Source organism: Trichosurus vulpecula, chromosome 2 (genome assembly GCF_011100635.1).
Source record: "Trichosurus vulpecula isolate mTriVul1 chromosome 2, mTriVul1.pri, whole genome shotgun sequence".
Taxonomy (NCBI): Eukaryota; Metazoa; Chordata; class Mammalia; order Diprotodontia; family Phalangeridae; genus Trichosurus; species Trichosurus vulpecula.
The window spans coordinates 362,384,758-362,398,534 of record NC_050574.1 but is presented as its reverse complement, the minus strand read 5'-3'; the positions used below and the strand labels follow the sequence as shown (position 1 = coordinate 362,398,534).

The 13,777-nt window shown below is 41.6% G+C and overlaps 1 protein-coding gene and 1 non-coding gene across 2 annotated transcripts; one reads left to right on the top strand and one right to left on the bottom strand.

The window, feature by feature from the left end:
• Positions 1 to 1,461: 1,461 nt before the first annotated feature.
• Positions 1,462 to 6,672, bottom strand: RPL24 (ribosomal protein L24). The gene is made up of 6 exons (XM_036742777.1): positions 6,591 to 6,672; positions 6,390 to 6,465; positions 5,488 to 5,598; positions 3,010 to 3,146; positions 2,374 to 2,437; positions 1,462 to 1,584 (listed from the first exon to the last, which is right to left on the bottom strand). Exons 1-6 carry the CDS (start codon positions 6,593 to 6,595, stop codon positions 1,504 to 1,506), a joined length of 474 nt encoding a protein of 157 aa, XP_036598672.1. The 5' UTR covers positions 6,596 to 6,672; the 3' UTR covers positions 1,462 to 1,503.
• A 5,877-nt stretch (positions 6,673 to 12,549) lies between these two features.
• Positions 12,550 to 12,656, top strand: LOC118840483. The gene has a single exon (XR_005009675.1). It is a non-coding gene; the product is annotated as a U6 spliceosomal RNA (small nuclear RNA).
• The last annotated feature ends 1,121 nt before the right edge of the window (positions 12,657 to 13,777 follow it).

Here is a 13,777-nt window from a genome sequence, read left to right as displayed (position 1 = left end):
GCAAGACATTGTCTCCTGGCATTTTCTCTGGCCATTCCTCACTCAACTTTGCCTGCTGACTTCCTTTAAATTTCAACTAAAATTTAATAATAAAATAATCCTTACAGAAACCCTTTTCCAATACCTCTTAATTCTAGTGCATTCCCTCTTTTAATTCCTGTATTTGCTTGCTTTGTACAGGTTTGTATATCTCCCCCATTAAGTTGTAAGCTCCTTGAGAGCAAGTCTGCAAATCCAGTACGTTCAGGAAAATTAGTTTCTGGTTGGACTGAAAAACAGGTGACACTCAGTGTGATCTAGGCTTCTATCCTAGACATTTTAGACTAGTCCAGAGTTCAAGGTAAGTCCCATTAGTCTTGTATGGCTCACTCCATTTTACTTATCCATGCTTATGCATAAAGCCTGCAGTGCATTCTCACCTGCCATAAACAATCAAGTTTCCTTAAGGCATAAGTGCTTTCTTTTCCTACACTCCTAGCTGCTAGTGCCATGTGTTTTTGTATACGCAGCCCCTAGATTGGAGGAGCAAAACTGTTCCTTTGTATCCCCAGGGCCTGTGAGAAAGTGAGTTTAGCCAAACAACATATGGTACATGAATGTAATTAAATATTACTGTGCTGTATCAGATAGTGGATGCAGAGGACTGATGCAAAGTAAATAGGAAAACAATATAGTTTTTGCTACGTAAATGAAAATAACATCTACAAAATCAAAACTGAACAAAGAATAAACCTGACCCCACAGAAGAGATGAGAAAACACCTTCCTTTCCAGAGGTGAGAAATCCATGGTTATCAAACACACAGCATGTATCAGATTTTTTTTGTTCAACGTACTGTACTTTTTGTTACTCCTCTTTTACAAAATTATAAGGAATGGTTGTCTGGGAAAAGGGAAAGGATAGAGGGTAAAATGTAGGCAATGTGAAAAGATAATCAAAAAGCTCTCTTTGTGGTGGCAAAGAACTGGAAATTTGTTGCCTATCATTTGGGGAATGGCTGAACAAGTTGTGGTGTATGTGATAGAATTATTACTGTACTATAAGAAATGAACTCAATGATCTTAGAAAAAATAATGAAGAGCAAAATGAACAGAACCAAGAGAACATGGTATACAGTAACAGCAGTACTGTTTTAACTATCAAGGAATTAACTACATCCAGAGACTCTAGCAGTCTCTGTGAAGTCAGAGTAAAATGATCTAATTTTATAGGGTTTTTTATGTCATCATATGAAAATACTGGAAATTCAACTTTCAACTTGATAAAAGAACAAGCAATGATCCTCCTCAAAAACTCACAATTCAAGGGCAATTCCATCATTTCCCCAATTTAGAATAGCTTGATTTTTTGGCAAAAATAAAACCATAAGCATGCTTCTTAAGCAATCACTAACATCAAGCCCAATCTTAAAAGTTCATGGTTACGACATAAAACTCACAAAGCACTTGAAAGCCAACACAATTGCTTTAAATTTTGTTTTATTTAATCCAATTTAGTAGATGATTAACGTTTTCCACCAACTCGGGGCGCAGAAACTTTGACAGGCTTCACAATTTTTTGTTTAGGTGCTGCCTTTGTAGGAGCCTATGAAAAGACAGGAATTAATGTGACACAATTCCAGTTTTCTTACACATTGTTCAACTATCTCAAATCAAGCACAAAAAAAACCTGTCAGCAACCTCCCTCCTTCCCTTTCCTCCTCGTCAAACTGCTATCTAGACCCTTAGAAGATGTGGTCCTGAATCCAGTATTAGTATATACCCAGCTTAAGATTCTTTACAGTGCTTCTCAGGGAAACCTAGGCTGGCTGGGGTACATTGCTAAGGACAGGTGACTGGATCTGTTATTTCATTGGTAATCATAATGATGGCTAATATTTACATAGTGCTTACTATGTGCTGGGCACTAAACTATGCTAAACACTATACTCATCATCTCAACCACCATAAGAGATAGGTGCCTTTATTATCCTCATTTTACTGAAGAAGACACCGAGACAAAAAGATTAAGTGACTTGCCCAAGGTCACACAGCTATTAAGTGTCTGAGACTGGATCTGAACACTTGAGGTTTCCTGACTCCAGATCCAGAGCTCTATCCAATGCAGGACAGCATCTTCTCTGCAACTTAAACTAGGGAACAAGAGCTGCTTATTTGTGACTGACCTAGCAGGAGATGATCTTGTTTATACACTTACAATGTACAAATGATGACATAATGAGACCAGTTCCAGTTACCTGAAAACACCTCCATCTTCAATAGTCCCAACTACAACAGCTATCCAGATTCTGTTGGAACTACTTTTTCCCCATACTGCAGTCATTTAATATTCAAAGTAAATATACTTGGAGAACCAGAGCATGAGAATGATTACCTTAGCAGCAGATGCAGCTGTCTTCTTTGTTGCTTGTTTAGCTTTTTTTGCTTCCTTGGCAGCCCTGGAAAGTAAAAATTATCTTAAGCAGAAATACAAAATTGGAAAACCAGGTGTTGTGTGTTAGCAGCAAAACAGAAAACAATTCCCATTCACATCCATCCTCCCATTCTAAAGAATATTACATTTCCAACATGAAACTGAGAGCCTTCATGTTCCCACAGCACGGTGGGGGTGGGATGTTGCACTTGGTAGGCTGGTTTAAGCAGTGTGGAGTACACACTCAAAGGGTTGTCACTAAAACTCCAATTCAACAGAGCAGTCATACCCTAAAGTTACACAACCACCAATTTCATTCAGCTTCAACTTAGGGCCATTTATCACTAATCTTGAGGTCAGAAGAGCAGCAAAACTTTTTTTTTAAAAGAATTGTTTATTCAACCTCCCATAACCAGTTTGTGATAACAGGAAAAGAATGTTTCTGACTTGTATCCTATTTGAGAGCAAATGTTCACAGACCACACTGATCATAATGGCTATATACATCTTTTTAGGTATTGGCTTTTGATATTACATTTCTTTACAGAAAAACTGATGAGCACAAGTGTGACCATTAACACTACAATGATTCCTCACCTGATGGCTTGTTCTCGTTGGGCCTTTCTAACTTCAGGTTTCTGGTTCCTCTTGGCCATTATATCAGCAAGAGAAGCCCCAGTGATAGCCCTCTGGAATTTGACAGCCCGGCGTGTCCTTTTCTTTTGAATCTCTTCCTGAAGAAAATTAACAACATTTCAGTAACTGGGGAGTCTAAAAAAGAGTTAACCACAGGAAGAATTAGAATATGGAGTTAGAAACAATCTAGTCCAACTTCTCTCCTTTTATAGATAAGGTCGAGAGGTAGAACAGCTTGCCCGAGGCCCCATGGTTACTAAAAGTCAAGTCACAATTGATCCCAATTCTGACCAAATTCAGTGTTTTTTCTACTAATATATTAGACGCAAATGCTTGCAAAATGTGTCTATTTTATTATTCCAAGGGCAGGAAGCCAAAATAATGCATATATTCGGTAAAATAATTCCATTTCAAATATTCAGTTGCAAACACCCCTTTCATTTGCCTACTCTGGCCATTTTTACTGCCTTATCCAAGTGCCCAGTTTTTATTTTACCTAGCATCTGCCTTTTGGGACAAGCAACAGGAAATATGGATCCACGGAAACCTAACACCAAAAAACCAAAGTGAAATACACACAAGACACCTGACAACGCTCTTACACATTCCACACATCCCTACTTTCTGTCAAAGGCATCACCAATCCTTCCATTCAGCAAGGTTCAAAGCCTCAGACACCTCCTGAATGGCCTACATCTAAATCAACTGCCAAGACTTGCCAATTCTACCTCCAGATCATCTCACCAATGTGAGGTCACCTCCATTTTCAAGTGTGTTACTCTAATTCAAGCCCCACCAATGTTTAACTAGTCTTTGGGTCTATACAGTCCATCTTATATTTTACTGTCAAATAGATACTCCTAAAAGCACATCATGCAATCCTCTTGCTAAAAAGTTTTCCATGGACTACACTACACAATGTGGCTGCCCTTTCATTCGTTACATACTCCACACCACCAAAGCATCCTACACTCCAGTCAGACTGGCCTATTTCCTATTTTTTACACATGATGACCCTGTGTCTAACATGAGCTGTCTTCCTGACCTAAGCATAACAGAAGCCCTAGTTTGTTAAACTTCAGCTTCAGTAGGCTTACCTCAAGTGCTAGGTATTCTCCTGCCCCAAATCCTTTTATTGGGGTAGGAGCAATCAATCCTCATTTTACAGTTGAAGAAACTGAGGTTGACATGACTTGCAGCATCACAAAGCTATGAAGGACCTGATGCTGGAATCGAACTTAGGTTTTCCTAACTCTGGGTCCAGGCTCTAGCCACATCTATCCTAGATGCTTCTTGGGTTGGCTAATATATCAGAGAGAAGTACATGGACAACAGTGGAATCAGAAGGCCTGGATCATGTCTAGCTTTCTTTTTCCTAGGCTGCCAATTCTGACCCTGGAAAAGTAATAGCACCTCTGGGCCTCAGAGGTTTCATTACGAAAACAAGGGGGTTAGACTAGGTGACCTCTGCACTATGATCCAACATAGTGGATCTATACAGAAAGTTGCATGTAAATCTAAACTTATTATTAGGCTATTAAAGTTTGTTTTATTCCTAATGGAACATCCTTTAAAAAGATTTTATTCTTTAACTCTGTCCCACCTTCACATCTTATTTCCTTATTTTAGAGCCTCAAACTTTCAAAGTACCTACTATTTCATTTTTATACCTCAAAAAGATGTGATTAAACCACCTATTACGAGATTCTCTCTTGCTATAATTCTCAGCAGGATCCTTTAGAGTATCCCAGAATTAAACCAACACATATGCAACCACTGATTACTTGAATATCAAATGTAACCATGTCAGAAATATCACTAAAAGAGGAAGACCAATCCAATTATCACCTGAAAAATTCCTGTAAACTAAACTATTAAAATCCTTATTCTAGGGGCAGCTAAGTGGGGCAGGGAGTAGAGCACTAGCCCTGGAGTCAGGAGGACCTGAGTTCAAATACAGCCTCAGACACTTGACACTTTTACTAGCTGTGTGACCTTGGGCAAGTCACTTAACCCAAATTGCCCTGCCTCCTCCCCTTCAAAAAAAATTGTTATTCTATTACAAAGGAAAAAATGACACAAATTAAGGTTTTCCTTTAAGTTTGCTTTTTAAAAAACACTCCAGCAATTTATTGATCTGTTCTATTCCCACCAGATACCAGCTGACACTTCTGATGTGTTCTGACAACCCTTAAATTAGAACCCAGGGCAAAGTGTTTTCCTAGCAGCCACGAAATGTAGGTTGTAGTCCGTGAGGATGACCCTAGAATCAAAGTCCTCCTTAAGATACATACTGTCTGTAACCCAGAGTTATTTAACCTTTTAGCATCTCAGCTAAGTTAGATACAACAGGAATCATTTGCTTTGGTGGGCAAAGTTCCCCACCACAGGTTAAGGATGAAAAAAGGCCCACCAAAATACCAAGCATATTTTACTAACCGACTGTCCCTTCTTGTGCTTTCTTCTATACAGGACAGTCCAATTGATCTGCCGGGGGTTCCTCTTTGAAAGGAATGCAGACTCGCATTTTGCATTCAAAAATTGGAAAACCTATGGTGAGAAAATTTTAACAGGTTATCTAGTCACACAAAATCTCAAAACATTAGGTATCACATAATGGAAAAGAGTTGTTATCCTGTTAGGCAAATGACAAATGGGAGAGACAACTCCAATTTGTAGGAAGCCAGGCCATTATCATAAACTACCAGAACCACAGCCAAAGGATAAGATGGTATATGGAGAAGACCCAGACCCTTAGGTAGACAAGTTTACATCAACTTTTTATACTGGAAACCAAGGGCAATACCAATCAGTCGATTGGGGAGAATGGCTAAATTATGCTACATAAACATAATGGATTATATTATGGCCTATGGAAGGAGGGGTTGGGGAGAGGCCTTCGAGGAAACCTGGGAAAACTTGTATGAACTAAGTCAGCAAAACCAGAACTTATATAATAACACTGTAAAAGCAAAAATCATTAGGAGTAAGATCAATGTACTGACCAGCCCTTAGAGGACTATACTACCCAGCCGGGCTGGAGTGATGGATTCAAAATGAGTCATTTTTGGGGTAACAGGAAATCTGTACTGCGTGATAATTCTTATTTACAGAGGCTTTGCTTTACTTCCAAATTGGGATCGGGGTAAAAATGTATGCTTGTTAATTGAAAAATAAAATGGGAATAAAAAGTTGAGCCAGGAGTGCGGTTGTTACGGGCGGAGGAGAAATGGTGGCAGCCTCCCCAGGTCAGCGGCGGGGGCTCGCGGTCTAGTCAGCCGGGGCCCGCCCGGGGGTTCCGTCACGTCCTGGAGCCCGGGACCGGCGCGACCGCGTCTCACCTTCCCGTCCGTGCGGGCGTAGCGCCTCCCGTGACCCGGGTAGATCTTGTACCCGCTGAAGCTGCACAGCTCGACCCTGAAAAGAAAACCACGGAGGTCAGTCACGGAGGCCATCCCCAGCGAGGAAGTGCCATACCGGCGAACGCGGCGGCCTGCGGGCCGAGGATGGAGGCGGATTGGGAAGCAAGCTTCTTTACTTACTTCATGGCTGCAAGCCGGCCGAAGATGGCGAAGAGGAAGAGAAAGAGAGGATTGTGGGAAGGATTCTTATGTACGCAGGCGTCTCCTCCGCTCTCTTCCGTCGCGTGCTTACGTTACACGCCCCGGGCTGACGCCACTTCCGGCGGTGGGCCAAACAGTTGGTTTGTGAAGCTGTAGGACTTACTCCCGCGGAAAGGGAAGCGACGGAAGAGAACGCAAGAAGAGTGGTCTTTAGTCTGTCACCTAGCACTTTTTCATTGGGATATATCCCACAATTTAGCTCACGTTTATACTTTAGAGCTTGATATAAAACCGCCCTGCAAACTAAGCAGGACAATTATTGTCTCCGTTTTATAGATGAAGAAATAACGGCCCCGGGAAGGGCAACGACTTGCACATAGTTACAAAGTGACAGACATCTATTCGGAACTGCAAGCTGAAGAATTCTTCCCCTGTGACAACCGATGAGAACCCAGCACCTAGCCGCCAGCAATTCAAGCTGGGCCACTGAGTCACGATGTGACCGTGAGCTCGACAAAGTTTCGCAGCCGCACCACAATAACTTCATCGTCGCCCGTTTGGCACGTTCAGGCTGGGGCTGCCCACGACTACCCATCCCGCCTCTCCCCTCTGCGCCGGAGTCGGCTTTCTGTTCCCTCTGCTCCGGGGATGCAGGGAAAACCGGTACCTCGGGGTCCGAGAGCCAGAGGGGCGGGCTCTAGCCCGAGGTGACCCACAGGTGGCTGGCGGCGGAAGGGGGACGGGGCGCGGTTGGTGGGCGGGATCAGCTACTCCCTCCCTCTCCCCTCTCATCTCTGCGAGGGACTTCCCAGGGCTCTGCCTCGCGCATACGCAGAGTCCCGAGCCGTGGAGCGGGCTCGGAGGAGGGGAGAGCCCGGTCGGCCCCGCCCCTTTACTCCTCTTTCGCCACCCCCCTCGCCCTTCTCCTTTACTCCGCCCCCCTCCCCCCAGCCCCTGGAGCGTAGGCTTCGGACCCGCTCTCTGGGTGAAAGGTCACAGAGAAGAGCTGGGAAGAGCCCGGGCCCAGAAAGTCTCAGATTTTTAAACTTTTGTTAAATTTTTGTCTTCTCTAAACCAGCATTTATTGCCTCTCCCATTCCCTCCTCCACAGGAAAGACGATAGGAAAACTCCCGTAACAAAAGTGCTCAATTAAGCAAAACAAGTTCCTACAGTAACCACATCCAAAAATGTGTGCTCTATTCTGTATGTATAAACAGGTGATGAACTAAATCTGCCTCAGCTTCTTCATCTGAAAAATGGGAAGGTTGGCCACTGATGTCGAGGGATCCGTTTGCCCCTAAATCTCCCTTCTGTTGACTCCTCTCCCAATGCCCACAAACAGGCAGACTTCCCCCCATTCTTTCTTTCACAATCCAAAATCTTTCTTTCATTCTTTCCCTTCTCTTTCCTAGATTCCACCCCTCAATTGCTTGTAGTCTGGCTTCATATCCCGCTAGACTGAAACTACCCCCTCCCAGGTTTACCAGAAACCTCTAAATTAATAGCTCCGATGACCTTTTTCCACCCTTTATTCTCGAGGCATCAGATGGTGCAGAGGACTAGGCTGCTGCTGCTGAGCAGGGAGTCAGGAAAACCTGAATTCAAATAAGGCCTCAGACACTGCTGTCTGCCTCAGTTTCCTCTACTGTAAAATGGGGATAATAATAATACCTACCTCCTAGGTCTGTTGTAAGAAGCAAATGGGATAATATTTCTAAAATGCCTGGCATATACTACATGCTTGATAAATGCCTTTCCCCTTTTTTCCTATCTGCAGCATTTGACACTGCTCTCCACTCCCCTTCCTTGTCCTTGAGCCACATTTAACACTGTTGACTTCCCCTGGCTGTTGGGTTTTAATAAAATTGCTCTCTCCAATCTATCTGATCCTTCTCATTTTCCTTCGAAGAGTCACTATGTCCTGCCCCTATGTCTTACCTCTTTAAAAAAAAAAATTCCCCCCCAGTTACATGTAAAAACAATTTTAACTTTTAAGTTATAAGTTTTATCCCTTCTTCCTTCCCCCACCCCCATAAACAATCTGATCTCGGTTATACATGTGTAGTCGTGTAAAACATTTCCATATTAGTCATTCTGTGCAAAAACACTTGAAAAGAAAGGAAGGAAGTGAAAATAGTATGCTTCAGTCTCTATTCAGACATCATTTCTCTGGAGGCAGATAGCATTTTTCATTGTGAGGCTTTTGGGATTATCTTGGATCGTTGAGAAGAGCTAAGTCAATCACTGTTGATCATCACACACTGTTGCTGTTACTGTGTACAATGTACTCCTGACTTTGCTTACTTTACTTTGCATCAGTTCATATAAATCCAGGTTTTTATGAATCATCCTCCTTGTCATTTCTTATAGCACAATAATATTCCATTACAATCATATGCCACAATTTGTTCAGCCATTCCCCAGCTGATAGGCATCTCCTCAATTTCCACTTCTTTGCCACCACAAAAAAGAGCTGCTATAAATATTTTTGTGCATGTAGGTCCTTTACCCTTTTTTATGATCTCTTTGGTATACAAACCTGGTAGTGGTATTGCAGGATCAAAGGGTATGCACAATTTATCTTGCCTCTTTTTTCATTCTCTTCCTTGTTAATTTCATCAATTCCCAGGAATTCAACCACCATTTCTATAAATGCTTGTTGATTGATTAATATAAATGAATACCCCACCTGCATATCCAGTTCTCATTTCTTTCCTGACCTTTAGTCCTACATACATCCTTGTGCCTGCTGCCCATCTCTACCTGTATGTCTTTCTGGGCCAGCCCTGACTCAAGCCAGTCTGCTATTTCCTGTTCAGAATTGAAATTCCAATCAGAATGAAATGAAACACTCATAAACTAACATTTAACAACTACCACAGCAAAAGATTACATAGTAGCATGTAAGAAATTCTGCAAGGGTACTGTATTGGTTCAGGTGGGTACAGTTTCTTGGCTTACATATTTGCCACAGTGGCAAGCCTGGTCAGCAGCATTATCATGACTGACCTGACTGTACTGGTCTTTTATATTTAATTGGCCAAGAAGCTACATCTGGTAGAACTCTAGTTTCCTGGATCAATTAAATCTTCAGAATTATCTTTTAGGGGAAAAACTAGCCTAGCCTATATGGAGTAGATATTGCTCTCATCACAATATCACAGATATTTCAAACTTAATGTATCTAAAATGTAACTTGTCTTCTCTCCTAAAACCACACCTCTTCCTAAATTCCGTATTTCTGTCAAGGCAACCTCTATTCTTCTAGTCATCCATATCCACGAAGCAAATGTAAAGCTACCACCCTAGTTAAGGTTACCTTTTACCTAGACTATTATAATAGTTCCCCCTCTCCCTCCTATTCCCTCCCTCTCTCTCTCTCTCCCTCTCCCTCCTCTTCAGTATCTTCTCTTTCCAATCCATCCTACACACAGATGCCAAATTGATACTACTATGGTATGTCTGACCATTTTTTTAAAGACAGGATCTCCGTGTCTCATCCAGGCTGGACATACAGGAACTCAGGCTGATTCCATTGTTTACCTGCATAAGTTCCCTCCTCCTTAAGCAATCTAGTGACATTCCCCTACCTTTCATTCGCTTAGGCTTACCATAGTGATGCCAAACTTATTTCAGACACCTAATTGGCATAGAACTCCTGAGCTCAGGAGATGTTCTATCTTCAGTCACCCTCATGGCTGAAGTTAGGGTATACCACCACATTCGACTCAGGGATAACCATTTTACTTTAAAGGTTGGAGCTAGGAGCCAGATCTCATAAAATGAAATTAAATAAGGACTTATTCTAAAATGAAGTCCTACACTTAGTTTCAAAAAAAGTAACTGCATAAGTACACAACAGGGAAAGTATGATTAGAGAGATAGATAACTGAGAGTTTTTGTTGTACTACAGGCTTAGTATGAGTTGTGAGAGGTGATTAATTGGACCTCTATTTTATTCCAATCAGAATGAATCAGTTTGATATGATTCTTCAGGAACAGTAATTATAAGTTCTGTATATTAGGCCCCAGAGCTATGAACTGCAGATTTTAAGTTCTCTTGCTTAAGCTTAGGAAGCTAAGTTCTTTTTCTACCCTTGTTTTGCCTTGTTATGTTGACTGAGTCCAGCATGGCAGAGTGGAAAGTCCCCCAGCTCTTTTTGTTGCCCCTCTGTCCCTTATCATCCCTCTATTGCCCAAGATGGGTGACATCCATGAGCACTTGATCAACAAGTAGTCCTGTTTGCTGGTCTGTGGCCTGCTTGTCTTTTGGCTGATTGAAACATGTAGATGTTTTGATATCTCTGTATCAGCCCAGCCCATGGCTCTGCAGGACCTCCTGAAAGGTCAAGATAGGTCTGTTAAGGTATGCTTATTGGCTTGTTTGTCAACCAATGGGATTCTCTTCTTTGTGTAGACTATCTTGGAGGGTCAAGGCCAAGATCTATCAACCAATAAGACTTTGTATTTTACTGTGCCTCTTCTTTATCATCTGGGTATCAAGCACAAACTAAGGCCCTATAGGAAGGGGGCATTTCAGATTGTGAGGAAGATCTAAGATCCACTTCATTGGAGGAAGCCTTTAATAAAGTGCTATTGACTCAGAACTCTGCCTCAGTTTCTTTTATTGCAGATTGGATAATTTTGGACCTCATAGAGTCAAAGGGTACGATAAACAAATTTAAATCATAGTATCCAGAATGAGGTAAAAGTCCTAATGTGCCCTGCCATGGTTGGACAATATTTAGAGTATTACGGAATATATAATAGAGTATTTGGAATATATCCAAAAACAACTAGCCAGGATTAATCAGTCAACATAGTCCTTCTAGGTGCCAGGCACTGTTCTAGGTGCTGGGAATGTTGAGGGTTGAGGGAGACAAGGTGCAGGAACCCCAAGACTGGAGTTCCCAGACAGGATCATTGAGAGGGAGTGCCCCTCAGAGACCTGAGTACTGGAGAGGGTTGGGGACATGTAGAATGAATTCATGGACCCAAACATTCTTTAAGTCAAGAAGGCAAAGATTTATTACACTTTACACGGGCAAGAGTTCTTAGGGAACCTACAACCTTACAGGGCCACAGGGAAAGTTTAAGTATGAGATTTGGGGGTGAAATCTGTCAATTAGGTGTTTTGGGGTGGGATTAGGGAGTGGTTAAAGGGTGGTCAGTTCTTAAAGGAACATGCACTTTTCGTATCAACTGCGCAGGTATCTTACCCAGAGTTCACTGGGAAATAGCCCAAGGGAGGGCTACCTGGGGGTGTGGTTTTGACTGTGAAACTGTCACTAAGTCAACAGAAAGTCACGGCTGACTGGGAATGGCTTCCATCAAACATCTTGTTAAATGAGATGAATGTAAGGGAGTATATATTTGACTGTGTCTAGGATACATATCAGTAAGGTCAGTAAATAGTAAATATTGTTATGTTCCAGTGCACAGTCAATTAGCAATACACAGAGAGTCCAAACTAATAAATTCTGTAGCTGCATCTGACTGCAGTATCAGGAGGAGAGATAAATGTTTTGCTAAGGCATGCTGCCCTTGAACTGGAGAGAGACTGCCAGGGCCAATGCTATGAAGTGAAGGAGAGATGTGATTTTAGAACTGGGGTCCAGGCACAGGCACCCAAGCAGAGGCTAAGGAGAAATGTGATGTTAGAATTAGGGTCCAAGCACAAGCATCCCATCAGGAATATAAATGTAATGAATGAAACAATCCTTACTCTCAAGGACCCAGAACTGAACAACATACTCCAAATATGAGCGGATTGAGAGCAGAATACAGTGCAACCCTCTCCTCCTTAGATCCTAAAACTTATGCCTCTTATGATGCATTCTGTAGCCCCAGGTCTACTAAAAACTTCACACTTTTTTAGATGAATTACTCTCCAGCCACTTATCTCCCAGACCTTACACTTGTGAAATTGCTTTAGTAGTGCTCACTTTGGCAGCTCATAAACTAAAATTGGAACGATACAGAGAAAATTAGCATGGCCCCTTCGCGAGGGTGACATGAAAATTCGTGAAGTGTCCATATTTCTTATATGTAGAGCCCATATCAGATTGCATGCCATCTTGGGGAGGAGGAGGAGAGGGATGGGGAGAAAATTTAAAACTCAAAATCTTATGGAAATGAATGTTGAAAGCTAAAAATTAATTATTTAAAAAAGAAATTGCTTTATTAAACACAAGTATAAGACTTCAAATTCATCCCTGTTGAATTTCATCCTACAAGATTCAGCCCAATGTTCAAGCACCTCAAAATCTTTTAGAATCTTAACTCTGTCATCAGTTCGTTAGCTAATCCTCTCTCATTTTGTGCTACTATTATAAACTTGATGAGCATCCCATCTATGCTTTTATCCATATCATTGATAAAAATGTTAAACACCAGAGAGCCAAGCACCCATAGATCCCTGGGGGTATACCATATACCTCCTTTCAAGTGACATAGAGTGTAAATTAATGACTACTCTGGGTTTGGCCATTCAACCAATCAATCAATAAATAAAATTTATTAAGTGCTTACTATGCTCCAGGCACTTTACTAAGCTCTGGGGATACAAAAAGAGGCAAAAGACAGTCCCTGCCCTCAAGGAGTTTGCAATCTGAATTTACCAACCTATACTATTATCTAGCCTACATTTCTCTTGTCTAGAAAAACTGTCAGTTTCCCTCCTTCTAAATCTTAGGCCTAGATTTAAAAAAAAATTATACATTTATTTTTTATTTTTAGTTTACAACACTCAGTTCCACAATTTTTGGGGTTCCAAATTTTCTCTCCCTCCCTCTCCTCCAAGACAGCATGTAACCCAATGTAGGTTCTACATATACCTTCTCATTGAACTTACTTACATAACAGTCCAGTTGTAAAGAAGAATTATAACCAGTGGAATGAATCATGGGAAAGATGAAATGAAACAAAAAAAAAAAAAGAAAAAGAAGAGAGCAAATAGTTTGCCTCAATCTACAGTCAAACTCCGTAATTCTTTCTCTGGATGTGCATAGCTTTTTCCATCCTGAGTCTTTTGGAGCTATCTTTGAACCTTGCATTGATGAGAGGAGCCAAGTCTATCAAAGTTAGTCCTTACAGATACCGTGTGTCTGTAAATGTGTATAATGATCTCCTGGTTCTGCTCCCCTTATTCAGCATCAGTTCATAT

What these genes read in the sequence shown, in the direction of transcription:
- RPL24 (XM_036742777.1), bottom strand. An exon ending in AGCACAAGAAGGGACAGTCG is followed by an intron (nt 3,147 to 5,487) that starts GTTAGTAAAATA and finishes AATTTTCTTCAG; the next exon opens with GAAGAGATTCAAAAGAAAAG. An exon ending in CAACGAGAACAAGCCATCAG is followed by an intron (nt 2,438 to 3,009) that starts GTGAGGAATCAT and finishes TTTACTTTCCAG; the next exon opens with GGCTGCCAAGGAAGCAAAAA.